Raw genomic sequence first — 13,840 nt, 5'->3', positions numbered from 1 at the left:
GAGAGGGCCGGGGCCGGCGGGGATGCCACCGCCGTGCCGGTCCCGACCCACCGCTGAGGGCTGCGGCCTACCCCATGCCCCCCGCCACCGCCCGGCCCACCCGTAGTCGCGCATGCGCCGCGGCGGTGAGGGGCGGAGCCACGGCCTTGCGCGGGGGCGACTGCGGAAGCAGGCGCGGCGGGAGGGGGCCTGTCGCCATGGCGACCGCGGCGGAGGGGCTGCCTGAGGCCGGCGCGCAGCCCGCCAAGCGTAAGGGGCCGGGGCGGGGGCTGGGAGGGCTGTCTCCGGGTTCGCTCCCCTCCGGGTTCGCCCCCTTGGCCGCCTGGTGGTGGCCGGGCTCCGCCAGGCCGCGGCCTGCTCCCGGTGCGGCGCAGGGAGCAGCCGCCCCGCGGCGGGAAGAGCTCCGGCGGTGGGGTGGGGGTCGGCCGCGGGGCGGGCCCGGGGCTCCGCAGATGCCGGTCGGGCCGACCGGCGGCTCCCTTGGAGCCCGGCGGCCGCATCCTACCAGGGCCTTACCCGCGTGTGCCTGTCACCTTCCCCGCGCCGCTTTTTCGCCGGCGGGAGCCGCGGGCCTCGGCCCAGCCTTGGAGTTCAAGCCGGCAAATGCTGCCGACAAAGCACAGAGCGGCCTGTCGGGCTGAGGAGGAGGTGCTGGACTGCTCCTGCGGAGAGCAGAACAAGGGCAGGTTGTGGTAGAAAGGGGTTTGGAGAAGAAAAGCGGTGACTATCGCTTTCCACAGGTGGGGATCTGTTGTAGCCCCATGTGAAATGACTGGGGGGACTGTTCTCGTATTCTAAATCAGCGACTAGAAGTAAACATCAGTAGCATTGAGCATAACGTCACTCAAAAGTTCTTCCCGAATTCCTGTCTTGTCTTCTACGCACGGGAGGGGGCTGATATTTGCAAGTGTGGTCAGGGCAGGTGCCTGTCCCTTAAACGTTCCCTAAAGCATTACTTTGAAATAATCTTGATGCCGCTTCAAGGAAACTGCCCATTAGCCCCTAGTGTGAAGCAGATAAGTTATATGGAAAGTAGGTGTAAGTCATTTTGAAAAAAGAAAGGGAACATTCAATTTCTATGGTGTGTTTCTGTAGCTACTAACTTTCTCCTAATCCTGTAATGTCTGTACCCCGATTAGAGGATCCTGTTGTTGAAACAGCGGAGGAAGCTAAGGAGCCAGCAGAGGCAGACATTAATGAACTCTGTAAAGACATGTTCAACAAAATGGCCATTTATTTAACAGGTGAACTGACAGGTAAGGAACTGCAATACTGACCTGCAAGTAAATTTTTGTTTCTTTTAAAGAAATCTGTTGTGTAGTTTGTTTAAGGAATACCTGCTTAGAGCATATCTAACAAGACTGGCAGTTCAAGTCTGGCATGTTGCTCGACTACTAACAACACTGAGATTGGTCATACTAATGAAGTCCCAGATTAGCACAAATACTTTCCAAAAGAATTCAGTCTGATATAAGCAACTTAAAAAAAAATATCTTTGTAGTACTGCAGAAGCTTGTACATGGAAAAACAAACAAACAAACAAAAGGAATCTAGGTTAAGAAGGACTGGAAGAGAAGCACAACTGAGAGTGGAACATGTGCAGCTATTTTGTTTCTGAGTGTGAGCAAGGATTATACTCATGTTTTCCAACACTCATGCTTTAGCATAAACTGCTGTGCAACATTAACTGGAGCAAACAAGTTGGTGGGTTCCATAGGCTCTAATTTTGAAAACGCTCTGCAGCACTACTGATATGCATGGACTTGAAAGGTATATGGTACAGATTGCCATCTGGATTTGTGCTATCAGTTTTGTTTACAAAAAGTAAACATAAGTAAACATTTTGTTTACATAAGTGTTTGACAGAATAAAAGTAGAAATGTGAGGAATTAGTCAATTTTTCTCTTAAAAAAAAATTGCAAGTGAATAAGTATTCATCTGTCCGGTTGATTTTTACAATTCACAAAATATCATCTCTCTTTTTGTAGAGCATTATACTAATACCTGTAGCCTAAACCACGACAACCATCTAAACTATTATTTGTTATGTTTGGCTATTGGTTTGAAATAGCTTGTCCTGTTGAAGAGTCTGCACCCAATTCAAACCACATCAGCTTTTAATTAAAATAAACTCTCATCTTTTTAAGCCACCAGTGAGGACTACAAACTCTTGGAAAACATGAATAAGCTGACTAGCTTGAAGTACCTAGAAATGAAAGATATTGCTATAAACATCAGTAGAAATCTGAAGGATTTAAATCAAAAATGTAAGTAAGTCAAATAAGGTGGGGCTTTAATGAACGGTATGCTTGTTTGGGAAATAAAGCATCTAAGAGTTGGATGGTTCACGCTCCTTTAGGTGCTGAAGGAAAGAAAACTCACTGAAATGTAGGTGCTGCTATACGATGCCAATCTTGTGTATTTCTTTAAGCTATGGACTGCATAGACTAGCATAAAAGAAAACACATCTGAGTTTATGTGCTGTTCTACTCCAAATTTTGGATCTCATAGGAATGAAATAAGTCTTCTTTTGATTCACGTTGTATTGTTACTTGTGTTGAGTTTAGCCAGTACTCTTAAACATTTCATGCTTTGCTGGAACATGGCTATCAGTATCACCACTTGGTTTTGGGGCAGGGGAAGGAATGAGCTTTTAAAGTGTTTTATCTGAAGAATGTAATGAGAAATTCTTGTTTTGAATGTGAACTGTTTCTTGGAAGTGAATTACTAAGAACTGACAGATATGATTTTTCTGCTTTTTTAAGATGCTGCTCTTCAGCCATATCTGGAACAAATCAACCTAATTGAGGAGCAAGTTGCAGCTCTCGAACAGGCAGCTTATAAACTGGATGCATATTCCAAAAAACTTGGTAACTATTGTCCTCTACTACCTAGCAGCATTGTACCTTGCAAGGGAATTTAAAGTAAACTCGTCCCTTATTTAACAAGGCTGAGCTGCGGAGTTGCCTATGCAGCAAAGCGTTGCCCTGCTTTTGAACAACAAACGTTGTATCTGTAGTGGCCAGTGTTGGGAAAAGATTAATATATCAAATTCTATAGAGGTGGACTAGTACAGGTATTATTGAACTACAGCTTATTAGCGAGGCTTGATTTCTCTTTTACAATGTGCACTGGTCCAAATTTTAAAGACAGATGTTTAATCCTGCAAATAGAGGGATTCATAAAGTTCCACCAGACACCCAACTCCCCTTGGCTTAAATTAATATTAGTTGTCTGACTTAAGCACCTGGTTATTAAAATTTTTATTGTACAATTATATTTGCCTAAATGCTTTAGGAAAAAGTGACCGTGAGTGATACCCTAAATTAACTTGAGTTGTAAGATGTATAGCAGCTTACAGGATTCAAAGCTTTTACCTATCTAGTCCTAAAATATTGTTATTTTTCCTTCTGCAGAAGCCAAGTACAAAAAACTGGAGAAACGATGAAATTACAACAGTCTTTAAGTTGGAGTTGGGCTATGAGTCAGACTGATCTCTGTTTAAGTTGCACAACAGCAATGCTATATGTTGACAAGGATTTGGTTACAGCTAACATCAAGACTGGTGACTTCTATCTATTGAATACAGTAGGCTGTATTCAGGCTTAAGACTGAGTGATATTTTCCCCTTCTCCAAATGGTTCTGTTGCCTCAGTTGTTCCACAGTGAAAAGTTGGAACCTGTCCCTAACCCACATGTTGACACTGTCTATCTGTGTGTTAGTCCTATGTTCCACATTAAATACCCTATCTAGGAAAAGCCCTCCATAACCTATGAGGATGTTTTACCTTAGTAGCAGCAGGACCTAAACATAATTTTTTCCTTCATTGAGCTCTGCAGTGAGAAGATACCTGGACCTTTGGGGTTATGAGCATGATATTGAAAACACTTCAGTTTGGTATCCGTCTTTATCTGTTTAAAATAGAGAGACTAGTTATTATAAATTCACAATAAAACAACTTGCTGCATTTACCTCTCTGGAATCTCAAATTCCTGTTGGAAAGATTATGTAGGTCGTCTTTTTATTTTTTCAAAGGGTCTGTTAATAAAGACAAACTCCTTCCAGCTACTGGAGATCATAGAAGAGAACATGCTTTAAACTCAGTGTGAAGTGTTCCTTATATTCTTTGACTGTCTGGACCTCAGGTGAAATTGCAAGAAGTATTGCTTTATCACATGCTCAGTTAACTTAGCAGATCCTTCCTCTACTTTACCAATACATTTTGATCCTAGTAGTTTTTGAAGAGGCATGCCCAGTGCAAAATGCTGCTTCTCTACCAGATTAACAGTGTTCCAAATTGCTAATTTAGCAGGCCCCTTCTTACTGAACAGGTGCTCCTGTTTCAAGTTTTTTTTTTTTTTTTCTGTACTTGTTGACCCTGACTAGTTCAAGCTGGCTTTTGAGTGACTTGCAGTCAAGGATAGTACAAGTGCTAATGTAGGAAAGAAGTAGTTCAAAGTTCCTACAGGCTGTTTAGAAGAATACCTAGTCAGGTGTCAATGTGGTAAATATCATAATGTGTCAGTCAGTGTACAGCCACTGTAAATAGTCACGATTGACACGCTTGCCTAGTGCTATTTAAAAGCAGTGAAACGGATGACCTTTGAGAGTCTTCAACGTTGCTTTAAAAATCCTGGGTTTAAAATGGAAAATACTATTTTATATGGCCCTGGTGTAGGATTTAAGAGAGAGAGCTGAGTTCACTATGAAGAAAGGCCTTTTTGGAATGAGCATCTTTAAAGAACAGAGTTAAGTCTCCCAGAAGTACCCAGCCATTTGTATCTGTACTGCTTTTATCCATAGTTAGTCACTGATGACTTTTACATGTGTAGAAGCAAATCAGACATTTTAGTGTCGTTACCAAAGCGACACCCTCCAACACAATTGGAAGAGTTACCAACAGATGAGTTATCATTTCTGTGTTGCAGGGAATTATACCATGTAGAACAGCGTGTTTTAAAGTCTGACAGCTCATCTTCTCAGAATTCATGGTGTGTTCACAGTTCTGCTGGATAAGAGGATCTAGCCAGCCAGATCCAAAAGCTTCGTGCCTTGAGACTGGCATTTGAATGACAGCCTGGACAGTGGCCTGCTTGGTGATCTCTCATGCTGGGAAGTGTAATACATCAAGAGCAAAAAGACAAGGTGGTAAACAATCTAAAAGTCCTGCTTCTTCAGTGTTTCATGGATCTGTAGATTATACAAGAACTAGATGTGATTCAGCCAGACTTACCAGTGGTTTTGATAGTACCACCCTTTCTCTTTGCCATTATGGACGGGAATCACAGGTGTTTGGCTGCAAATGTAAAAGCTTGAGGATGCTGCTCAGAGCTCCTCTGTTCCCTGGAAAAATGTGGATTTTCCTTACAGCATATAGCACTTGCATGTCCCTGATCCTGCGCAAGCCCTCTGCCTGGCCCCTACCCTTGTCTAAGAACAGAACAGTTGCTGATTCATATCAGGTTGGAAATGGTTCTGGATATCTGGACATCATCTAGAGCTGACTAGCCACTGAAATACATAACAAAGTTGGTTGTTTCAGGATTGAAACAAGACTGCTGTTCTTCCAGTACTAGTGATCTCCAATTCCCAGCTCTTTATGGGAAGATGGTGCTAGAGGCACAGAGTGGGTGCTAGTACACAAAGGGGTTGTTCTCCACTGCAGGGATGCGGCTGACCTGCACTTTGGCTAGCTGCAGATGCCAAGATGGAGGCATGACAGAGTTGCATCCTAAGGAGATGCTGGCCATCTACTGTCTAGAGAATTGTGATCGTTTCCATGTGATAAGGATAAGATCAAGCCCTAAATATCAGTGACTTTTCCTATTGCGTGGCAGCAAGCCAAAGAAGTTCTGCTCATGCAGATAGGCTGCAAATCCAGTATTGAACATAGACTGGAACATGGGCCAGACAGACTCCATACTCTAATGGCAGCACACTGCCAATGTAGTTGCAAGTCCACTCCCTTATTGGATGTGGACCATATGCTCAGACCCTCAGTGGGAGACAGACTCCACAGATTCAAGTTGTGTGCAGAACTGTATGCATGACAGTCCTGCTCCATCTTTAAGATGTGCCCCAGTCACCATCCTATTTTCCTTAACACATACTGTCCACGTTCCAGTTGGGTTGCCAAAACTCATAGTTCCATAGTAAGAAGGATTCACCGTCATAGGCATCATAACGGAAGCCTTGCTAGGTAAGTTCCTGAAGTGGCCAAGAAGAACAGCATGGCCCGTTTTGTGTTTATATCTTCTAAGCACTTCTAGCTGGGGCTGCCTTGGACCCAGTACGGCACCTTTTCATCTTGAGGCCATGGGGAGGCACATAATAGTGAAGATGTTTGAGGGCTGCTAGTCTTTCTTAATAGAAAAGAGGGGACGGTTATATGCCTCATCCTTCTTAAGCATGGTTTAATGTATCAAGCTCATCCTGTAGCAGCAGGACTTTCCTTCCGTGATGTGTGCCTGCAGCGTGCTATGTTCCTAAAGGCAGCTATGGGCATGACGGCACCCCAGAAGGAATTCTACTAACACGGGAGTTAGAGTGTTTGGGCAGAAAGGGTTGCATTCAAGGAGAGGCTAGCACTAGCTAAGCAAGCACACATTCTCAGGAGCATGAGGGCTAGAGTTTGTCTTCTGCTCAGCAGAGAATTGGAAATTTGTGATTAAGCAGTTTGTGACTGTACAAAACACCACTCTGCAGTACACACGTACTAGCTGTAAGCCCTAAACAGCACTTCTCAGATCTCCAGACATGTCTGAAAGCAGAGGATGCTGTCAGTGTCATGACGAAAACTAGAATGGTGCCCTCTAAGACAGCATCCATGCAGCTGGTGTTAACAGGGATTGCTCCTTACCCCTCAAGGTGAAGTGGATCAAGGGGGCTGAGTGACAGTGGATAGGTAAATATGATCATATGCAGGTAAAACCATTGTATCTTGTTCCCTCTACTTACCTCATCTGGGGAAGGCTCAGTCTTCATGGAGCTTCCTGGCCTGCCCCATCCCACCTCTTCATAGTCCAAGGGCTGGTTTCTTCTCGTTTGTATCTTTATAGCAAGGCAAAGAACAGGGTCAAGAATAGATTTAAATATACTGACGTGCCTATTTGGATCCAGTTTTGTAGAACAGTTGATTTAGCCATGCTTTGTTTTACTCGCAGATGCGTTTGATAGTTGCTTTGATGAAGAGATCTACTCACCACATACAACCCAGCATGCTGTTGGAAGGTTTAATAATCTGTGTGATCAGGGCATAGAAAATTTCAAAGAAAAGTAATATGGCATTTCTCTGCTCATTGTCTTTCCTTGACAGGATCGCAGGAGGGCCACAAGAGGGCGATGTGTCAGCAGAGAAAACTTCCACAAGATAAAGCAGTAAAGGCAAAGGACCAAATCTTGTTCTTGTTGAAAAAGATGCTTTCCTACATATAGAAATCACAACGCTATTTTAAAACTACAAAGATGAAAACCTCCAGGAACTCTGAAGATGGAAATCCATCGAGCCATGCATTGCCAGCAAGCGCTTGGTGTTTTCTGGTAAGAAAGCTAAGGAATAGCAAATTCCTTCACAAACTCTTGAATATCCCACCTCCAGGAAGGAGAAATGGGCAGAGGAGCTTGTCCCACAAGTGACTCTTTATTGGAAGGAAATTTTAGAGACTGACTACCTGGCTGGCTAGATGATTGAGTGACAGTGGCATCCCAATTAGGCCAAGAGCTGTCAGCTTTTTTCTCAGTTCTGTTTCTGAGTAACCATTCCCCTCTCCACCTGAGGGCCCTCTGTGTGACTGGTAGAATCCAAATCATGGTAAGGATGGCAGGTCCTTGGAGAGTAACACCACAGAAAAGACATAACTAGGTGTGTATGAACAGCATCGTCCTGGAGAAATGCGTAGTCCAAAAGCAGAGGCACAACTTGGTTGCTGCTCAAACATTTCTCCTGGAGAGTCCATGAGAAGTTCTAGAGGAGGTACAGGCAGATACTGTATCTCTTCTATCTCTCTCTGACTCTATCTCTTCTCTTCTCTTCTGCAGTGTTTCCTGGTGGAAAAGATAGTAAGAAAGTAGTGGGTACTTGAAGCGAAGAACATGGAAGAGAACAGAGGAAAGAGTGGGCTGACACAAGAGTCAGGGGGCAACGTATCTCATCAAAGCGGTCTATGCAAACTGCTTCAGAGTTGAAGCAGTTCTTGAGGACTTGGACTGAAACTTGGACTGAAACAAACCAGAGGGTGAATCAGCCAAGCAAATACAGCTCTTTAAGCAGAAACAGAAGAGTTCAGTTCCAGAGAAGGATTTTTTCCCTGGCACAGCCCAGCTGCTCTAACAGGTTATGCTGAAGTGATCCAACTTTCAGAGCAGTACTTCGTGGGGATGTCCTAAGTCTTCAGAATGGGCTCTTAAATCATTAGAGGAAACTGCAACATGTCCAACAGCTGAAAAACAACTCTTCTAGAATGGAGTATACTTTTTAACCCGGAACTCTGTGTTCAATAGAAATATTAAAAGGGATCCAGTGGGATGTTAATCACAAGTGTATATAAGGGCCTGAAGATAAATACATTGTTGTATTTGCAGCATCCCATCAAAGGACAAACATACAAGCAACAGTAATAGGCAGAAGACAAGCGTCCTATGAAAGTATGACAGGTTTTGTTAATGAAAGGTTCATTAATGATTAATGTTTGTCCCTGCTTTCTGATATTACAGTAGTACAAGGTTGACCTTTAAAAAGGTCACAAAGACTTAAAAATTAAAGTAGTTCATTCAAGTTTGTTGGCAGTGAGTAATTTTTTCTAACCAGTATGTTTAACCCAGAAGAAATGAGAGCAGCTGTTGGTTACCTTTGCACTGTTGTTGTTGCTGTAGGCTTCATAAAGTGAGGCTTCCAGGATGCAGCTTCAGCCCTTCCTGTTCCACGTCGGAATGGAACCCCTGGGAGCCACAATCATTTTCTTGCTGGTTTGCATTGTCTGCCTTCTTGTCTGTTCACCGTGGAGGAAGATGTCTGAAACTGGGAAAGTCCCTCCTGGGTCATTTCCTTTGCCCCTCATGGGAAACATACTGCAGCTGAAGAATAACTTGCCTGAGGCAAGTGGATGTAACTTGAAAGCTGTGTTCCTTATTGATAAATTGTTTCAGCTCAGTAAGAAGTATGGTTCTATGTTCACGATGTGTTTGGGCTCAGTGCAATGGTGTTGTATGGACCTTATGTTGTGAAATGAGTTCTGATTGACAAAGGTGTAGAGTTCAGTGGAAAAAGGACTTATGTCACTCTCCCAAAAGTTCTTCAAAGGAACAGGTACTTTCCTGCAAGATTTTCCCTAGGTAGAGGTGTTCTTTGGGGAGAAAGTAACTGAAAGGTCAGAAGTGGGAAGAGCTGATGTTTCATTTAGTATAGGAGCAAAGCCTGGCAGAATCTGGAGAGACCTTTGGCTCACTGGCATTGAATTGTCCTACTATCTTGCTGTTGTAAATGATAGCTGTTGTACCTTGTGAGGTCTGGGTTATCACCTGGAGAGCAGATGGCTGTGGTGGCACCCTCACACAGCTTTCCACCCTAGTAACTGGGTATGTCATCCCAGTGGGACGAGTATATCCCAAGATAGCCAGGGCTACTTTTCACTGGTGGCCATTGTTCTCCCTCTCTCTCTCCTTCATTTCCAAAGTGTTGAACTGTGAACAAAGGAAGTTCAGGCAAGCTGCCATAAAGAAACCAGGCACCTGTCTGACATCATAGCAAGTTAAAGAATTTTACCTAAAGGCACTGCTCAGGGAGTAGTTAGAGAGCAATGCAATACAGGCACGGTATAGGAAATTGATGCAATAAAATACTACAAAGTGTTTGCAATTTAAAATATATTATAAAATGAAGATGAGAATCAATGTGAGAAGAGTGAATAGGTGTTCAAATCCAAAGGTAAATATTGCTTTGAAAGATGCTAAAATGCATTTAAGCTGGGAATTATGGCAGGAAATCTTTGATACCTTACCTAAGTACAGAGGCCAAATTTCACCTGAAGGATAAAAGCCAATGGAACGACCAGTTCATTTTTGCCTTCTGAAGTTTCTTACAACTAACATTACCTGGACTGTGCAACCTAAAACCTTGCTAAAGTTTAACTGCCCATAGTGGTTACTCATGCTTCTAACCTACAGCAGGTACAATCATTTTATTCTGTCTCTAATGGTTATCATATGCTGTTTCCTATAAAAGAGGCCACATTTCACCCCATGAAGAGAGTTCAGATTAGCCTGCATGGCTCTCAGAGCTTGTTATTTCTTGCAGTGTGTGAGCACAGGACAGGAGGGTCTCAAGGTCACAATTTTAGGGAATTAATCCTCTTGTGCAGGGTTTTGGGGTTTTTCCTTTACTTTTCAAGTAGTATTTCAGACAGATGAAACACATCAGGAAGCTGGAGCAGTGAATCAGCTGGAACAGAAATTAGGTGCCACAAGCTAGGCAGTAAAATGTGTCATCTATCCTTTGACACCAGTTCTGTGATCTCCTTGATCTGAAAAATGAGTAACCAAAGCGTAGTTGCGTGTGGGAGACTTAAGAGAGCGACACACTGCAGGGAGTGGAAAAGCTGTGCTCCTTGGACTGAGAGTCTTCAGTGAAAGAAAGACGCCGCGTAAGGCATACTCCATATTAGAGCTTGAAAAGGCAAAAGCACAAGCATGAAAACTCTCCTTGGGTCCCTCAGCTGCAAGAAAGTTGGAACCTTTGCTCTGTGTGTATCCCACAACACACAAATAGGGCAACTAAGATGATTAAGGGAGTGGAGCATCTCCCTTATGAGGAAAGACTGAGGGAGCTGGGTCTCTTTAGTTTGGAGAAGAGGAGACTGAGGGGTGATCTTATTAGCGTTTATAAATATATAAAGGGGGAATGTCATGAGGATGGAGCCAGGCTCTTCTCAGTGGCGACCAGTGATAGGACAAGGGGTAATGGATTCAAGCTGGAACACAAGAGGTTCCACTTAAATTTGAGAAGAAACTTCTTCTCAGTGAGGGTGACAGAGCACTGGAACAGGCTGCCCAGGGAGGTTGTGGAGTCTCCTTCTCTGGAGACATTCAAAACTCGCCTGGACACCTTCCTGTGCAACCTCGTCTAGGTGTTCCTGCTCCGACAGGGGGATTGGACTAGATGATCTTTTGAGGTCCCTTCCAATCCCTACCATACTGTGATACTGTGATACTGTGAAATATTCTGAGTTACGGTTAGGACCCATGTGACACCATCTCTGGTGCATTTGCGTGCCAAACAGAAGATCCGTTCAGAAGGGCAAGTCCTAGAACCAAAGTTCTTCAGCATTAACCAGTAATCCAATAGCAAGCTTCCTCCTCAGGATAACGCAGTGCTGATGAACCTCAATATATACTGTGTGATGCAAAGCCGCTTTTAACTCTTAGGCCTTTTGTGAGTCATATATAGCTTAACATGCAGGTTAAGCATGCAGGTATGGGGTTATCAAGGGAGCACAGACATCCCAAGAGGTCAAAATGTATCTTTGAAACTGTAAGTGGGAGAATCACTCAGAACCTTGATAGCTGTGTTTAAAACCGCCGTTTTAATAACTTTTCCTTTTAAATGCAGCTTCTACATGGGAATTCACAAATGTCTCAGCACCCTTTCCTGCAGCCTTCAAGGGGTATGTAACGTATATGCGCACATAGGCTCTGTTATGCACTCTGCCCATGATTTTTTCCTCTTCAACAAAAAAATGGAAAGATATTTGAGTTGTGTGTACTCCTAACTACTCCAAACTGCTTGTATTCACCTTTGATCACTCTATCTCCTTTGACCCACATCTATCCTTAATGTCCACGTTAATTTATAATAGTAGTTCAGGCAAGTGCTATTGCTGTCTTATGGGGAAAGTGCTCGAGTACATTTGTTTGCTTCATGGATTGTTTCACAGAGCCCCTTGCTTGGGACACCTTTAGTGGGTTTGAGAACTTGCCAGTTCTGTTCTACATTAGTGCTTGCCCAGCTGGCTGCTGCTTCTGTCGCTGCTTCCCAGCATCTTAGAAACATCTTAGAAACTTGAGCACACAGAGGTGTTTATGTTCTGTGAGAGGTATTTGGGAACTAATGGCAACAGTGCACAGAATGGATTAATTGAGTTTGAAAGCCACTTCTTCATGTGGCTAAGTGACAGGACATTGTGTCAGGTTTGCCATAGAAAATTGTTATACCCCTACCTAGTCCTGCACATGAGCAAGCAATGCACTGTCTGTACAGTCCCAGCAGAAGAAAAAGTTTAGGCGACACCTAGTGCTAGCAGGCAGGGAGAGCGTGAGCAGTATGGCTTCCTGGGAAATGTAGAGATTTTCAATGATCGTTAATTTTTTAAACTGATGTTTTTTCAGTTTAGTGGTCAACAAAAGTCGCGGAGAGAAATCCTATTCATTAAGCATTCTAATTTTTAAAAATCTGATGCTTAGTCTTCCAGAAGGTGATAACATTACTTATTGCTAAATCAAGTTAACCCAGAGGAAGTGTGAGCAGCTACTGATTACCCATTGCACTGCTTTTTGTACCACAGGCGACACAAAGTGAAGCGTCCAGGACTCCGCTTTAGGCCTCTTCTAATCTCAAAGCCCCACTGCATATCATCGTGGAGTCTCTGGCAGCTAAAGCTCTTTTCTTGCTGCTTTGCATTGACTGCCTCCTTGTCTTTTCAGCACGGAGGAAGATCTCTGGAACGGGGAAGCTGCCCCCAGGCCATTCGCTTTGCCTGTTTTAATTGTGGCTCTGCTGAAGAGGAAGTATGGAGTGCTCTCTTCTTTTTATCTGGTGAGAAGACTGGTAATAGTTGATCCTTTTCGGTTTATGGTGATCATCTAGATGATATTTTCATACATCTTTGTTTCACTCATATTTCTGTGATTCTGTGACATTTGTGACTTTTGCCTCTGTAATGCCATGATACCAATTCATGGTACATCAAGCTCAGTAATATTTTGAAAGGAAAGAAGTTTTGCCTGTTTCACATAAACAGTTAATGTTGTTGTGGTAATATTACAGTTGCTGGCTTTTTTCCACATAGCACAAATTCAGCTCTCTGTTTTCACTGTAACCACTATGAATTATACATCACAGGGAATGTGATCAAGTTAGGAAATGCCAGTCCTGCATCTGTGCAGGTATGCTTGGCGACTCATGTAAACTCTTTTTATCTATTTTTTGCCCAATTGTAACATTGTTTTAGTGATCTTTTTGTGCTTCATAAAATAATGGGAAGATGCAAGCTGCCATTCATCTAGTAAATGGCACTGGAGGGATCTCAGTATTATTTCGCTTGTCTTCTTTTGCCCCAATAGACAGCTCTGTAACCACAGTTGGGGTTCTGGTAGGTCTCATGGGGTCAGTCCAGCCTTCTCCCACATTGTTACTGAGAATGGAAGTTTTGTAGGTCATGGATCAGCTCAGTCTTCAATCCATAATACATTTTATATAAGTAAGTGAAATGAAACAGATATGTACACGTCTGTACAGATATGTACAAGGAAAATATTTGGGAGTACAAGTTTTGTGGTGGAAGGTTTTTCACTAAAAGGTGTTCTTCTGGGATCTCAGACAAACAACAGTTCAGTGTATTACTTCTTTATTTTGCAATTCAAATTTCAATTTCACAAACCTTCATTAAAATGACACAAGAGACTACCCATCTGCCCAGTCATCAATAAACTCCATCCTCACTGCCCGGGACAATATGTATTGGGGCAAGAATACAGTAGATTATAATCTTCTGCCAGACACCCCTCCCACCCCCCCCAACCCCCCCACCCCCCCGTTTTATGCTTACCTTTAAAGATAGGTCACAAACA

General features: G+C 43.4%; 1 protein-coding gene and 1 long non-coding RNA gene across 2 annotated transcripts; both read left to right on the top strand.

Annotated features, from left to right (window-relative positions):
• The first annotated feature begins 101 nt into the window (after positions 1–101).
• BLOC1S2 (biogenesis of lysosomal organelles complex 1 subunit 2) lies at positions 102–3,973 on the top strand. The gene is made up of 5 exons (XM_082486150.1): positions 102–249; positions 1,140–1,256; positions 2,148–2,267; positions 2,766–2,870; positions 3,417–3,973. Exons 1-5 carry the CDS (start codon positions 198–200, stop codon positions 3,446–3,448), a joined length of 426 nt encoding a protein of 141 aa, XP_082342276.1. The 5' UTR covers positions 102–197; the 3' UTR covers positions 3,449–3,973.
• Positions 3,974–5,916: 1,943 nt separating this feature from the next.
• LOC309674519 lies at positions 5,917–8,760 on the top strand. Its single transcript, XR_014269402.1, has 3 exons — positions 5,917–6,200; positions 7,317–7,540; positions 8,039–8,760. It is a non-coding gene; the product is annotated as an uncharacterized lncRNA (long non-coding RNA).
• Positions 8,761–13,840: the final 5,080 nt, after the last annotated feature.

This window comes from Vanellus vanellus, assembly GCF_965231255.1.
Source record: "Vanellus vanellus genome assembly, chromosome: 7".
In the NCBI taxonomy this organism is placed as follows: domain Eukaryota; kingdom Metazoa; phylum Chordata; class Aves; order Charadriiformes; family Charadriidae; genus Vanellus; species Vanellus vanellus.
The sequence above is the reverse complement of the archived record's forward strand: the minus strand, read 5'-3'. Positions and strand labels throughout refer to the sequence as shown.

Bases quoted from the DNA above. Each gene is read 5' to 3' on its own strand.
- BLOC1S2 (XM_082486150.1), top strand. From the start codon at position 198: ATGGCGACCGCGGCGGAGGGGCTGCCTGAGGCCGGCGCGCAGCCCGCC. The intron at 2,268-2,765 runs GTAAGTAAGTCA...TGCTTTTTTAAG, and splicing joins GAAGGATTTAAATCAAAAAT to ATGCTGCTCTTCAGCCATAT. The intron at 2,871-3,416 runs GTAACTATTGTC...TTCCTTCTGCAG, and splicing joins TGCATATTCCAAAAAACTTG to AAGCCAAGTACAAAAAACTG.